This window comes from Typopeltis vanoorti, chromosome 20 (genome assembly GCF_054136105.1).
Source record: "Typopeltis vanoorti isolate ZY-2024b chromosome 20, IOZ_Tvanoo_1.0, whole genome shotgun sequence".
NCBI lineage: Eukaryota > Metazoa > Arthropoda > Arachnida > Uropygi > Thelyphonidae > Typopeltis > Typopeltis vanoorti.
Genome location: NC_143568.1, coordinates 100,828,159 through 100,843,853, shown reverse-complemented (window position 1 = coordinate 100,843,853; position 15,695 = coordinate 100,828,159). Strand labels below are relative to the sequence as shown.

General features: G+C 34.7%; 1 protein-coding gene across 2 annotated transcripts in view; it reads left to right on the top strand.

Moving 5' to 3' along the window:
- Positions 1-15,695, top strand: part of LOC150095716 (kinesin-like protein KIF18A) — a 207,048-nt gene that overhangs the window by 112,628 nt on the left and 78,725 nt on the right. For both annotated transcript variants that reach the window (XM_090410247.1, XM_090410246.1), the window contains 2 exons: positions 3,154-3,372; positions 8,484-8,558. In XM_090410247.1, the coding sequence (XP_090266373.1) occupies positions 3,154-3,372; positions 8,484-8,558 (294 nt within the window). The remainder of the gene's footprint in view (positions 1-3,153; positions 3,373-8,483; positions 8,559-15,695) is intronic.

Sequence of the window (15,695 nt, the reverse complement as noted above, 5' to 3'; positions counted from 1 at the left end):
CAATAATCTTTCTGTATTTTAGTCTACAGTTCACATCTGAGAGCTGCTCAACTTTTATTCGCTTTAAAACTTTCTTACATGTTATTCTTTTCAATATGAAATTCAATTTTATCCTGCTCAAGACTAAATAGTGATCACTTCCAATTTCAAATCCTCTGTACACTCTGGTGTCCTGCACCAGGGAGAAAACATCACTATCAACAATAACATAGTCAATGAGACTTTTCTTAATCCTAGCCTCTTTTCTCCATGTGAATTTGTGCACATTTTTATATTGGAACATGGTGTTAGTAATAACCAGTCCATGTCCTGAGCAGAAATCCAACAGATATTTGCCATTATTATTAGCTTTGCTCTTTTCTCCAAATTTTCCCAAAATATTTGTGTATGTCTCACAATCATTTCCTACTCTGCTATTTAGATCCCCGACAAGGACCAACTTTTCCTTTTTCATTGTGTCAGTTGCTTTTTCTAAAGCCTCAAAAAACTCCTCCACTTCTACCTTAGTAGAACCTTCTGTGGGACCATAGGCACAAATAAGTCTCATTGTCCAGTTCCCCATTCTCATATTTGCCCACATTACTCTACTTGAGACTGACTGCCATTCAAGAAGATTAGTCTCGTATTTTGTGCTGAATACTATGGCTACTCCTTTTCCTTGATTGTAATTGCCTGAATATAACATTTTGTATTTATTGTTCAGAAAGATCTCACCAGTTTTGGTCTTTTTTGTTTCAGTCACCCCTATTATGTCGATCTGGTACTTATCTAATTCCTCAGCTAGCTCCATTTCTTTGCCATTCAGGCTTCTTACATTGATAGTACCGATCTTTAACTCTGGTGATGTTGAGTTGGGGTTTGTTTTCAGATTTGTTCCAGTAGCTGACTTTTCGCTGTTCGCCCTGGTTCCCTGGCGAAAACAACGGGGGCCTTGTTTAACCGGGCGACGCCCCAGACGGCATGAAATTTTGTCATGTTGTACCATCATTTTTTATTTTGGTTTAACCAATAAGAATACAATTTGGTCGGCTAAATCCCAAATTGCCAGCCCATCCTCGTTCGTTCAGTATCAAAGTAGATACCCAACAGGGTGCACCATGAGAAGATGAGGATTGGACATTAGGTCATAATCCCTGGTCGGTTCTCCGCATTCCTTTAAAGGCTATGTGGAGGTCTCCTCTCAGTTATACAGCTTTGACCCTTAAGCACCCCCAGATTCATTGCATCATTTATATATTTATGTTACTTTTAACAATCTACAGACATATATAAATGATGCAGTGAATCTGTATGCATACATGAAAAATGTATCTGTCTGTTCTGCATTTCCTATAGACCAATAAGGAAATGTAGTATTGGTCTATAGGAAATTGGTTTACAAGTCTACTGCTGCTTCTGATTTTTGACTGATTGGTTTTCTCTCCTGATTAGTAAAGTCTTCTTTCTGTGTTCTTGAGATTTTTGTAAAGAACATTAAAATCACAACAAAATATTATTGTTTCAGTTGCACATCATGTTTTCTGGTTGCTTTATCATGTGCATAAATTAGTTTCTTGGATCATTTATGCATTGATGCTACTTTTAACAATCTACAGACCTCTCACTATCTCCTGATTTTTGACTCATTTGCTTTCTCTCTTGTTTAGTAAAGTTGTCTACCTATATATATATATATATATATATTTTTTTTTTTTTTTTTTTTTTGCCTTAAGGTGGTGCATTATATGGGTTGTGTTGTTATTGGTGCTGCTGAAAGACAAGTCATTTTTTCAAATTTTGGTTAATAATATTAGGTTAAATCATTGTAGTTTTTGTTTTATATGGTTTAAATTTTGGTTAATAATATTAGGTTAAATCATTGTAGTTTTTGTTTTATATGGGTGTGTGATTGACTGAATTATTTAGTTTTAAAGTGAACCTTGTATTTTTTTCTTAAATACAATATTGTTGGTATGGTGCCAATGTGTAGTAGAGCAATGGTGGCAAAGATGTCATTGTTGGGTGATTTGAGTTTATGTGATTTTGTACAGTGCAGTGTATGTGAGATGTGTTCATTGCAAAAATTAAGGATTTATGGAAGGAGAGTGAAACTATTGAGCAAGTGTGTATTTAGTGTTTCAAGAGTGAACAGCATTAGGTTTCAAGAATGAAGCAAATGTTAGTAGAGTAGACAATATTGATGTTAGAATGGAAAATGTTAACCACCTTACCGGTCATTATGGATCAAATACACATCCTTATATGCTTCGTATCCATCATGTATTTCAATGTAATATCAATGGTATTACAATTTTAATATGCACTTTGCATCCATGATAACCTTGACTTCTATGGACGTCTTGGCTGGTAGCGTGGTTAATGTTCAAATTGATGTTGAACTTACTATGGTGGAAATGCAGAAGAAAGACATGGACCTAAATAAGGAAATAGTGCACTTGAATGTTATCCTTCACAGAAGAAAGCGTGAAATCAAAAACTGTTGCAGAAGCAGCAAGAGATTAGCAGGGCTGAGAAGAGAAAGAAGCAGGTGGTCCTAAGTAAGAATCGAGATCATGCGAACAAATGAGAAAACAAGGTAAGGAAAAAGTTATGTACAGGGACTATGATCAGAGAGTACTTAACGAGTATAACAAAATCATATTTCCTTGGTGCAAAAATTAATGATGTTAGTCATGCCATTCAGATGCAGAAAGCTAAGGCAAAAGAACTGATTGTCTTGGTTGGCACTAATGATTTGAGAGGTGAGAAGTATTCTAAGGAGGATGTGAAGAAGTTGTTGAGAAGCAAAAATTAAGAATGAGAAGGTGAAGATTGTAAGTCTCCTGCCATACTATGAAAGAGATGAATTGAGGAGGGTTGATATCAAACAAATCAATATATAGGTTGCCAAAAAAAAAAAAAAAAATAATAATAATGTTTTTGAGATTTTTCTAAAGAACTGTGAAATTACAGACAAACTGGTATTGCGCAAGTTGCACATCATGTTTTCTTTACTTGCCTGTCTTACTATGTACATAATTATATAGAATTTGTTATAATTTTTTGCCATATCAAGTTTCATCATAAAATTTTTTTTTTTTTATCGTTGTCTTAGGTAATTTCAAAAGGGGAAAATGTCCATAATTCATGCTGTAAAATTTTTTTTTGTTTCAGATTTCTGATCTTAAATCAAAACCGATGCAGAATTCTGATGAATGTTCAAATTGTAAAAACTGTAATACAAAACAAACTTCAATCCAAGAGCAGCTTTCTGCTGTTTCATCAGAGGTTAATGGTCATGTGGCAAGTGATGAAATACTTGATCTTATTGAGGAGAAGAAGCAGCTTCGGAGGAATTTCTTGAAATGTGAAAGTTCTCTTCGACTTCTTGATGTAAGTGTTATCAAATTATTCCAGGTACATATATATGGTTTATTTATTGTTTAAATTTTGTTGCAAAATTCTATGTTTAGGAACAGTGTTGTGTTTTATTGTATTTTTATTTAATATATGAAATCGGTTTCATATATTATTTTTTTAGGTTATTTTTTTGATCAGAACTTTGATACCAGTTTTACATTTTCTTGTGTGCAGCATTGGCCAGTTTATTATGTACCCTTCCTAATAGCAAGTAGCTATCTCTCCTCTCAGCCCTCTCACTAAGGTGATTCTGTTGCAAGCTGGCCCATGTAGACCTGAACATCATGCAATCTTGACTGAGGTTGGATTATGGTGAATCTCAAATAAATAAATTGGATATTTAGTTTTTCTGATGAGCAGTACAAAATTATTGCAGTAAACAGACTCTTCATCTTTTTGCTAGGGTGTCCTGAGAATTAGATAGTCATTTGTCGGTTACTGTCACTTGTACCAAGGATTTCAAACAAAACTGACATCTGTTGTTACATCAGTTTCCTTTAATGTTGCCAATGAAAGAAATTGACAGTCATAGTAAGAAATCAGTAGTAAGTTTCACTATGCTGGGAAGATTGACTAAAATTATCTTGGTAATTCTATGAATGCAGACTTTTGATGCTAGCTTCTAAGAATTTAAGAGATGATAATAACTATCAGATGCTTCTAAATGTTTGGATACCTCAACTAATGTATCCAGAAATAGTAAAGACTTGTTTGTCTTTATTTAACAGTACATTTAATTTGAGGACGAAGGTTGGTGAAACATTGATCAGAACACTTTGAAGATATTGAGAACAAAAGAAGACACAGATCAGGACTGGCAGCACATGCAACTGAAGCAAAACATCAAGTAGCATGACAACAAACAAAAATACAGCAATCCCTCGATTGCTGTATTTTTGTTTAATGCTGCTCAGATTAGTGCTTTTTTGATTAGCGCGTCGTTTTTTTTTTTTTTTTCTATACCCTAATTCGATTAGTGTTTCTCTAAAATTCAATTAGTGCACCTCTATACATCTTAAAAATAATTGTCACAGATTTTAAAAATTTTCTATCTTTACATTTTTTATATCTAACTAATTTAAAAAATCCCTCACCGGGATGAAATAATTTAGTCACCAATTTAAAACATTTTAAAAAGTTATTTCCATGTACACTGTGTTTCAAACTTACCACCAAAATTGTCAATTTTGGCATTAAATTTGGCGTTAAAAATTGTCGCCAATATGTTGTCTGTTAATTACATAGCATTTTGATGATCATATCTTGTGCCTCCTTTGAAATTGTTTTCCTTACTTTTTTTATTTTAAAATATTTTCCCGCCCTTTCATCATGAGTAAAACAATTAGTGAGCAAAAAGGTGGAAGTGTGAAAATGATTTGAACAGTAATCTCATTAGAAGAAAAACTTGAAATAATAAAGAAAAATGAACAATGCGAGTCTAGAACAAAGATAGGAAAGGAACACAAAAATGGATGAATCAATTATAAGAGCAATTTTAAGCAAAGCTGATGAATACAAAGTGAAACATGAGGCCACTTCAAGTTCATCATGCATGCACTTTAAATCAAAGTATTATAATGATTGAATGAGAGAGACTTCTTTCTACATGGATCAAAGATTGTAACCAAACTGGATCCTGCTAAACACTGACTTTTTTAAATCAAAAGCATTAAATCTCTTTGCAACCTTGCAAGAAAGGGCTATCAATGATGGAAAATAAGAATTCCATGCTAGTGCTTGGGTAGTTTGAGCATTCACAAAGAGAAATAGCCTACATATGTAGGCTATTTCTCTTTTTGAAATAGCTAACATTATGTAGGCTATGTTCGAATGACAGGTGAAGCTGCAAGTGCAGATAAGGAGGTGGCTGCAAATTATCCAGAGATTTTGAAGAAAATTGTGGAAGAAGGAGGCTGTTGTGCCCAACAAATATTTGATGTCGATGAAACCAGACTTTTTTTGGAAGCGAATGTCTTCCAAGACTTTTCTGACCAAATCAGAGAAATCTCAGCATGGTCATAAAGTTGCAAAGTTGAATGAAGTTACTGCTAGCAATATGCGAGCCATTGAGAAGCACATTCTTCCGCATTGTGTGAATGATTTTAGGTTTTCAAATGAATCTAAGTTAATTAAATCTCATTCTGAGAAATTGAGTGATTCTGATGTGCTAAATTTAGATGCATAACAGGAAGATACTGAAGAATATGAAGAAAACTTAACCACTGACTGTCAGCCAAAAAGATTTCACAGAAACAGTTTGAAAATACTTTTCATACATTTGAAGTTTTTAAGCAGCAATGCTTAGCAGCTGACCTTGATGAAGAGAGAAGCACTAATATTTGCAGTAGTAGTAGAAGAGGCAATAGGGCCATACTGTCAGTTGTATGAAAAAACAGAAACAGAATGCCTGCCGAACTCGTTAGCTCAATTCTTTGTTAAGAAGTAGAATAATAAATTTATATTCTGAATGTTTTATTGTCTTTCAGCTTCATGGTTTTCCTTTTACTAGGCCCTGAGATATACCCTAATTCTTTTATTTAAAAAAAAAAAAAAAAAAAAAAAAATTTAAGGTTCAAAAAAGAAATTTGAGGATCAAATTATACTTTTTCTCATAGGTTATTATATTTGATTAGTGCATTTTCTTTTAATGTGCCTGTTTTAAAGACCACATTAGGTGCATTAATCGAGGGATTGCTGTACTCTACAGTTGCCATTTTTTCTAATTCAAAGAATTAGCTAAAATGACGAAATATCCTTTACAGTGCAACAAAAAACAAGGGATGATTTTACGTCAAGTTTCATCTTGTTTAATTCATCACTGCCCACTTGTAACTACCAGTAGTATACAGCAGTCCACAAACGAGCAACCAACATAATACCAAATGCACTCTTTCCATTGTTATTCATGTTCACTATAGTTGTTTTAGCTATTATTATTGTCTTCTAATTTTTTAGTTTATTCATGTAAATTATTTTGATGAAGTGAAACAAAAGTATTTTGCAAAACTAGTTGAGAAAATAATAAAAATAGTTTCTTATTCTATATGATACTTTATTTTTGTGGAAAAGTTCCAGAAAACATATTCCTAGAAGGAATAAGGAAGTTTCTGTGGTTTAGTCGTTCTGTAGATAGCTTCTGGAATTGAGACTACATGTTTTAGATAAATAACGAGTTTAATAAAATATAACCCTACAAGTTTTGTAAGTCATCAGGGATATTAGCAAGGTGACATGTTTTGTAGTAGAACGTGCATTGTTCCTACAAATATACATTAATTTAACATTTTTTATTCTGGTTTTTATTTATATGTATGAATGTGATGTTCTGATAACTTATATTATGTGTAATTAATTGTTTCTAATCTCTTTTCTGTACAACTTTTCCTAATACCCTGATGACTTATGAAACTTGTAGGGTTATATTTTATTAAATTTGTTATTTATCTAAAACATGTGTTTCTCAATACCAGAAGCTATGTTCCTAGTATGTTCTTCTCTCTCTCTCCACAGAAGCTTATTCAACAACAAAAAGAATTATAGTGGAGAGTGCAGATTTTTATCTAAGATGATTTATAAAAATTAAAGATCCACAAACAGAATAACATATAAAAAAATGCACATAGAATAGAAATAAAAAGAGGATACAGCTAAGTTGTATGGCTTTTGGGAGGATGAAAGATATCTTCAAAGATTATATTCCCAGTAGTTTGAAGAAGAAAGTTTTGATCTTACCTGTAATAACATAATGGCATAAAACTTGGTACTTGACTCAAAATATGATTCACAAATTGAAAGTTACTTAGAGAAGAATGGAATTAATATGCTTGATGTGATACTTAAAGACAAAATACCCTCCCATTTGATAAGATCAGGAACATTATGTATTCAAAATGGAGATGAGCTGGACACATTGCAAGATGGTCTACATTGTTGATAGAGTGGAGCACTATGGATGCCAGTAGACAAAAGGGAAGACATGCCAAGATGAAAAGTACCAGAAAACGTTGTTAGGATTGCTGGTATACAATGGATGAGAAAAACTGAAAATAGAATGGAATGGAAAACTACTGGGGGAGACCGTCATCCAGCAGTGAAGTGATCCAGGTGGAAGAAGTAGTAGTGAATCTTGTAGACATGTACTGGATTTATTTAGGAGAGTATAAATATCTCAAATATCTGATATCTCATATCAGAATAAAAAGCTGGGATTAACATTTCCAATTTTGATATCGGGCCTGATGCTGCTTTCCTTTGTAATATGATCCATACAGAAGACAGTGTTGTAGTGTGCATTCTTGTCTAACACTTGATTTTTATGAAACCATCATGATTCTAACTGTTGACTTACAGTTCAGAATATAGACTGTGTATTCTTTAATTATATAATGTCCCATGCACATATAATTCTACATTTTGAATTATATGCCATTTCATTTATTTTTCTACAGAACAGTGTCTCTTGGCCTTTTCTAGATAAACAAAACTTAAATACAGATCCTTGTTATATCCCCATCATTTCTCAACTGTTTGTCTTAAAGTAAATATCAGATCATGACAACTTGTATTTGGCCCGAACCCAGCTTCTTCAAGTTTTTCCTTCCATAGCCTCTTCTAAGTACACTTGCATAAATTTTACTTGGAACACTCAGTAGGAAAATTCCTATATAATTCACATATTCAGTTTAATTTCCCTTTTTTTTAGATGGATATTATGAGAGCTCTACTCTGGTTATCTATAATTTGACCTGATGATGAGACTTTCTGAATTATGAAGTGTACAGCCACTGTAAAACCATTCATTATCTCCATATTTGAATATCATCTACTCCAAATGCCTTTTTCATATTTGAGATTATTGATTGCTTTTTTATCCAGAGACTGTGTGTGTGTGTGTGTGTGTGTGTGTGTGTGTGTGTGTGTGTGTGTGTGTGAGAGAGAGGGTCTTTTCATGTCTCTGGATTAGTTGATTTATGAAAATGGTTAGATATATTCTGTGCTATTTTTTTTTTTTCATCCATTTGTTGCTTTATAACACTAGATTGTCATTATTTTTTATATGCTATTAATATTTTGTTCTTTCTTAGTTCAAAATCAAGTTACAACAGACAAGTTTGGAAAGAGCGCTAGTTTTATCATTGGATTCAATGAAGACTGATAAAGTAAGTTATTATTATTTTAATGATATTGTTTATGAAAGGTTGGAAACAATGCAAGTGTGCCAAGGATATAATAAGCTAATCCAGGACTCTGCTCCAGGGATCAAACATTGTATTTTTTTTTTATTTTTTTTTTTTCAAGCATTTCTGTCTTCCATTAAGAGCCCAAGGCAGTGTTCAGTAAATTTAATATTAGGATTTAAGAAGGCTCATTCGAGATGAAATTATCTCTGTGTGTGTGTGTGTGTGTGTGTAAAATTTGGTATTATCAATTTGGAAAAATCTGCAGTTTAAAAGTGGGACAAACTAAACCCTTACAATATCTTAAGTTATAATAAAATAATCTGTATAGCAAATTTGGAGTTCCTAGACATTACTGTATAGATAAAAGTTGCAAAATTTTGGTTTGCTCTCTTTGGTAGAGGATAAGTGGCTTGCCATATAGTATCCTAAGGTATAATAACAGTAAGCTGTATATCAAATTTAGCAGTCCTAGTCCTATTTATTTATTTTTTTTATATTAACTCTATACACAGAAGATCACAAAGCCTATAACACAAATGTTATGTATGTTTGCAGTCATGTCATAAAAGAGGTGGGGTGGGTGAGAGAAAATAGAAAGCTGGTGATGTGTTTCGTGTGCCCATGTGGAAAATAGTGTGAGGAAGGTCATTGCAAAAAGCAGAGCTAGATGGAATGAAAGAGGAGGATATTTGGTTCAGTAAATTTCAAACTGAACTTCATGAATGTTGACCAGCAGCTGCTGATATATTTAAGCTTAAAGGAAAGTGGAAGACTGATGACAGCCAGTTTGGTGTAGTGATGCTTTCCCATAAAAATGACTGTAGAAAAGGCAAAAAAAACAAACAAAAATAGAATGTTTTTGAGAAAGTGATTGGAATTAGTGGGTGTGTAGGGGGGGGGTTCTATTAAGCAGATTACCATCTTAGCATGAAACATCTTAGATTTCGGATGCACCTGAAACTGTCAGTGATGTGCTACATGATCAAAAATATCCAGATTCCTGCTCATCCCAACTTTCACTCTAATATGGACCACCCTTTGCTGCTATAACAGACTTCAGTCTTCTGGAAAGGCTTTCCACTAGCTTTTGATACATTGTTTCAATAATTCCTTTCCATTTTTCCAGAAAAGCATTAGTAAGGTCTGTCGCTGATGTTAGCCAATTTGACCTGGCCTACAATTGCCATAAAGTTAGAAGTACAGAATTGTCTAGAATGTCATTGCAGGCTGCAGCATTAAGATTTCCATGGAACTAGAGGACCCAACTTGAACCACAAAAAACAGCCCAAGACCATGATGACTCATCCACCAAACTTCATAGTTGGCACAACACGTTCAGGCTGATAGCATTCTCCTTGCATCTGCCAGATGGTAAAGCATGATTTGATTCATCACTCTAGAGATGTATTTCCACTGCTCCAGAGTCTCAATGAAGGCAAACTTTACACCACCTGATGTGGGCTTGGTGATTTTAGGCTCGTGCACAGTTGCATGTCCATGGAAATCTGCGATCTTCAGTTCCTAATGAACAGTTGTGGTACTGGCATTGCTTTCAGAAGTATTTTGGAACTTAGTAGCAAGTGACAATGACAGGTGATTTTTGTACCATATAATTCAGCACTCACTGGTCCCACTGCATGATTGTTATGTGGCCTGTCAGGTCATTGTTGTTGCTTTTAGGTATTTCCATTTCACAATAACATCACTTACAATTAATTAGGACAGCTGCACTAGTGCAGAAATTTCCTGAACTAAGTTGTCATCCTGTGTTAGTTCCATGTTGAAAGTCACTGAGCTTTTCAGTATGGCATGAAGATTGCAAGACCATGTGCTTCCTTTGATACCAGTAGGAGCCATGGTTGTGATGTATATGGCCATATTCACTACTACAAAGGAGTTTCTGAATATTTTTGATCAGATAATATACTATTCCAAAAAAAAGTGAACATTTAATATCAGCTATCTTTGATATAGAAAAAGCATAGACAACTTGATCTTTAAAGATACCTGTAGCATAACTATAAAACAACAAAAATAATACAATAGCTACAGCAGTATACTTTAATGAAAAGCACAGAATCGGAATGATTGTCCCTCTCTCCCAAAAGTTTGAAAGAGTCTCATCTTATGTAAATATCAAAAATAGTTTTTTAATATTTTTCTAGCACACAGCAGCTGTTTTTAATTGGTAAACTGATTATTGTATTTACCTTGTATTCCTATTCTTTGAATTGCTTGTTGTTTCCACATGCTGATGATGTACTGTTATTTTCAGTACAAAATATCTGTGCTTTTTATTACTGTGGTTATCACATTATTTTCGTTGTTTTATATGACAGCTTGGATCTTTGGTATACCAAAAAATTTATGCATCTGTGGTCAGAGTTCTTTCTCTTTTTTTATTAAAAATTCCTATATAGTTGAATGTTCTGAGTAGGATCCTATCATTTTTAATTTTATTTATTTATTTTTTTTTTTTGAGGATCATGATACAAGTGGGGAAAAGAAGGAGTAGCTATAATATTCAACACTAAATACAAGGCTAATCTTCTTGAATGGCAGGCAATATCAAGTAGAGTAATGTTGGCTAATATTAAAATGGGGAAATAGACAATGAGACTTATCTGTGCCTATGGTCCCGCAGAAGGTTCTACTAAGGTAGAAGTGGAGGAATTTTTTTGAGGCTTTAGAGAAAGCAACAATGAAAAAGGAAAAGTTGGTCTTTGTTGGGGATCTAAATAGCAGAATAGGAAATGATTGTGAGACATACAGAAATATTTTGAGAAAATTTGGAGAAAAGTGCAATGCTAATAATAATGACAAATGCCTATTGGATTTCTTAGAACACAGACTTGTTATTACTAACACAATGTTCCAACATTGCACATGGAGAGAAGAGGCAAGGAATAAGAAAAGTCTCATTGACTATGTTATTGTTGATAGTGATGTTTTCTCTCTGGTGCAGGACACCAGAGTGTACAGAGGATTTGAAATTGGAAGTGATCATCATTTAGTTTTCAATAGAATGAAATTGAATTTCATATAGAAAAGAACATATAAGAAGTTTTAAAGTGAATAAAAGTTGAGCAGCTCTCAGATGTGAACTGTAGACTAAAATACACAAACATTATTCAAGGAAAAAAAAAATGAAAAATTTGAGAACAAGAACCAAACCTTGCAGATTCAGTAACTTTGCCCTTTTCTCCAAATTTTCCTAAAATGTTCCTATGTGCCTGGTGGGATTCATTTCCTACTCTGCTGTTCATGTATCCAACAAGGACCATTTTTTCATTTTCTTTATGTTAGCTGCCTGTTCTAATAACTCAAATTCCTCCACTTCTTACTTAGAAGAAACTTCTGTGGATCACAGGCACAAATCAGTTTCTTTGTTCCATTTTCCCATTTATAGTACCAGAAATAGTACCTTTCATTGGTTGGATCCCATCTGCTATCATGAAGTTAAAACAGTTAAAAAAATATTTAGAATAATGTCTTATCCTTGTTGGTGAATGAAATATTTTTGTCATTTCAATGCCAGTAGCTCCCTCTCTCTCTCTACAATATGCAGAGAAATAAAAATCCCTGCCAGACTGTTGTCCTTTTTGGATGACTATTTTTTTGTTCACATCAGGAAAACCAGTACAATTCCTGTCACACTCTCATCCATCCCTTTGGTCTGCACATCAGAAAACTGTTACAAACTCTAATAACAGTAGACAATACTACATGCTGGCCACAGAACAACTTTCCATCTGAACATTCCTATATTCTGCCATGCAGTTTCTCTTTTTGCAGTCTAAAATATTTTATTCCTCTCTGTCTACCAGCAGTTCATTAAATGTACAGAGAAGAATATGCTAATTTTCTACCTGTCTATAGAAATAATTCAAAATTTGAGTTTTCAGTGGACCTTTTCCTGCTGTTGTCCTAGACAGTATATTGTCAAATTGAATCCTGTTGGAATGCACTATCTACATTGCCTCCATGCCATGGAACTTGCATTATATGATATTAAGATGAAACACTACTAAAGGTTCCTCATTTACAGATTCATTAAGCTTGTTACAGGTATCATAAAGTTTGATATACCACTACATCCGGTGCTCTCTTGAAAGCAACATATGTTATCATATCAAATGGCTTAAGTGGGCTAGGGGAAAGGAGACTGCAGGTAATACAGCTAGATCATTTTGTTCCATGCAAGATCACTCTCTGACTATCCCCTAATTATTAAGTCAGCTCATAAAAAAAATTAACACCCCAATGATAAATATAACGATATATGTATACACAAACACTGCTTGAAAAAAAAAGCCAACAGACACCCTCATGGGCAACGTACATCATGCCATGTAACAAGTCATATTTATAGCTGGTGTAAATTGGAGGAATATGATGCTCCCAAGTCAGTGCAACTGTGTCTGGGTGAAATGGTTGCGAGAAGGGGAAGTGATGGAATTTGAAAGAGGCATTGTGATAGGATGCCATGTTGGAGGTCTATCTGTTTGGCAAATTGTTGACAAATTAGGCTATCCCAGGTCAACAATCAGTAATACTATACTGTGATGAAAGTGCAAGGAGTAAATTGCAAGTGCTACCAAAAGTGAATGACCCACCACACTCACCAAACATGACCTTAGGGTGCTACAAAGGATCACATGTAAAAACCGCTATTTGTCGGCTGACACATTGAATGCAGAGTTCCAGGCATTAACCGGAACACAGTCTGCACAAAAACATTCTGAACCAAGGCTCACAACATGGGTTTCCATGGTAGGACTGTAAAATATGCAAGTCCACATTACCTGAACCAACATGCACCTTAGTATTTAGTGGTGCAAAGTGCATGTACAGTGGGATGTGGAAGCTTGGAAAGCTGTGTCCTCTACTGAGCAGATGGACGATGTGTGTGTGTGTTGTTTGCGAGACGGATGCCCACTGAACCTCTCTTACCAGAGTGCACAACCCCAACTGTGAAATTCATAGGTGTGATGGTATGGTCCTGGTTTGGCCTTGGACCTCTGTTTGTGGTACCATGAACTTTGAATTCTGAGAGACATCTGAACATTCTGGACAATGCAATGCTTCCCATTTTGTGAAGTTTCTAAGGAACTGACCATTGTCTCTTTCAGCAAGACAATGCAACATGTCGTACGGCTGCTACTGTAACTGCATGCATTTGTGGAGATGAACATTACCACACTTAACTGGCCTCCACAGGACCCTGATCTCAACCTTATTGAACATCTGTGAGATGAACATCGAGTGAGGTCAAGGGACATCCACCCCCACAACAGTCCAGGATACCATTATGCCTACAGGAAGAATGGTACAAAATTCCTATTGATCACTATCGTATGCTTGTGAAAAGTGTGCCCTGAAGGATTGCAACAGAATGAAGTCTTACGTCTTATTAAGGTGGATGCCGTGGCTATTTGTTTCTCACAAGTGTCCACTGACTTCTTTCCAAGCAGTGTGTGTGTAGAGAGAGAGAGAGTGAGAGATTATCAGCAAACTATACCCTATTAAGACTGAAATTAAACCACCTCAGTCTAGTCTTTACAGAGATTAGAGAGAGAAAATTGATCTTGCTCATAGTCATCACATTGCATTCTACTGAAGGATGATGACATGCTGATATATGAGTACTGTGACTATTTTAACAGTCATGAGATTTTAATAAACCACCCTCATTTCTTTAAAGTGTGCGATTTGTGAAAGTTCAGTTTAATTTCAAAGAATCTGAAAAAAAGTTTCAAATGAATAGAGAGCAGGCACATCAGTAATATACTACCATCCTTCTCCTCATATAGTCTTAACAGATTGTGCTGAATGCCATAGATTTGAACTGTTGAATGGAGTTGCTTGAATTAGGCCTGAAGAAATACTTTGAAGGAACTTATTTTATTGTAAACTGCAGGCTTAAACAAAACATTTAGCTAGATGGTATGACTGGTTCACATAATTATTGAGTTGTTCAATGTGGCTAGACCTCTGGATTTGTTGCCAAAAAATGTTCTGTATAAGGCCTTCATATTGTCATCAGCTTCCTCAGTAGGGATGCACTGCATTTGTTATGATGCACAGTCTCTTAAGGAAGATTTTTGAAGTTAAGAAGTAGTGAAATTTTTATGATTCTTACTAACGAAAGGTTATAAACCTACCATATTTTCGTGTATAATGCGATCCACGTATAATGCGAACTAGAAATTTTGTTTGAAAACTAGCCCTAAAATGCCATGTCCACGTATAATGCGATCTGTTAATCTTGTTCCATAACATTATAAATAATACAATACGAATTAATGAAAGAAATATTTATTTTAAAACAAAATGTCAAAATCCTTTAAATTCTTCATCTTTTGAGTCATCAAACATTTCATTTATAAATTCATCTGTAGGGATTGCGTCATCAGTGTAGCAGTTGTCGTCATCGTCTTCATGCTCTCCATTTTGTTGTGCGTCATCCTCGCTTTCGTATATGACATGATCTTCTGATCCATCCATTGAATTACTTATTCCACATTTAAGAAATGAGCATTGAATCATTTCAGGTGGTATCGAATCCCATGCTTCTTTAACCAAGCTGGTGACTAGGGTGATCTCAGGCTTCTGAAAATTCCCACCCTTTGTCATCTTCACCAAACCAGATGACATCCATTCTCTCCATTTTTCATGTAAGTGATCTTTAAACGGCTTATTCAAGCTGACATCAAGTGGCTGCAAAATGGAAGTTAGAATGACTGCTAGGTCTGTACATAGCTCACGTGCTTTCTCTTTGCTTGCCTCTGTTAAATGCACCCGGAACATATCCCAGACTAGCATGTTTGTTGACGTAACAAGCTACCTGGACGTATGTTCCATACTTGATCCAGCCACAATTGTACACCTTCTTCATCCATCTAACCTTTCTGATTGGCGCGAACAATTAAACCTGGTGGAAATTTCATATGCTTCGGAATTTTCTTCCTTTTAAATATCACTGTCGGCTTTAATTTGGTTCCGTCTGCCATGCATGCTAGAACAACTGTAAAATGCGTTTTTTCATGTCCCGTTGTTTTTATGAAGACACTCTTTTCACAAACTGAGTTTACTGTTCGATTCCCAGGTATATCA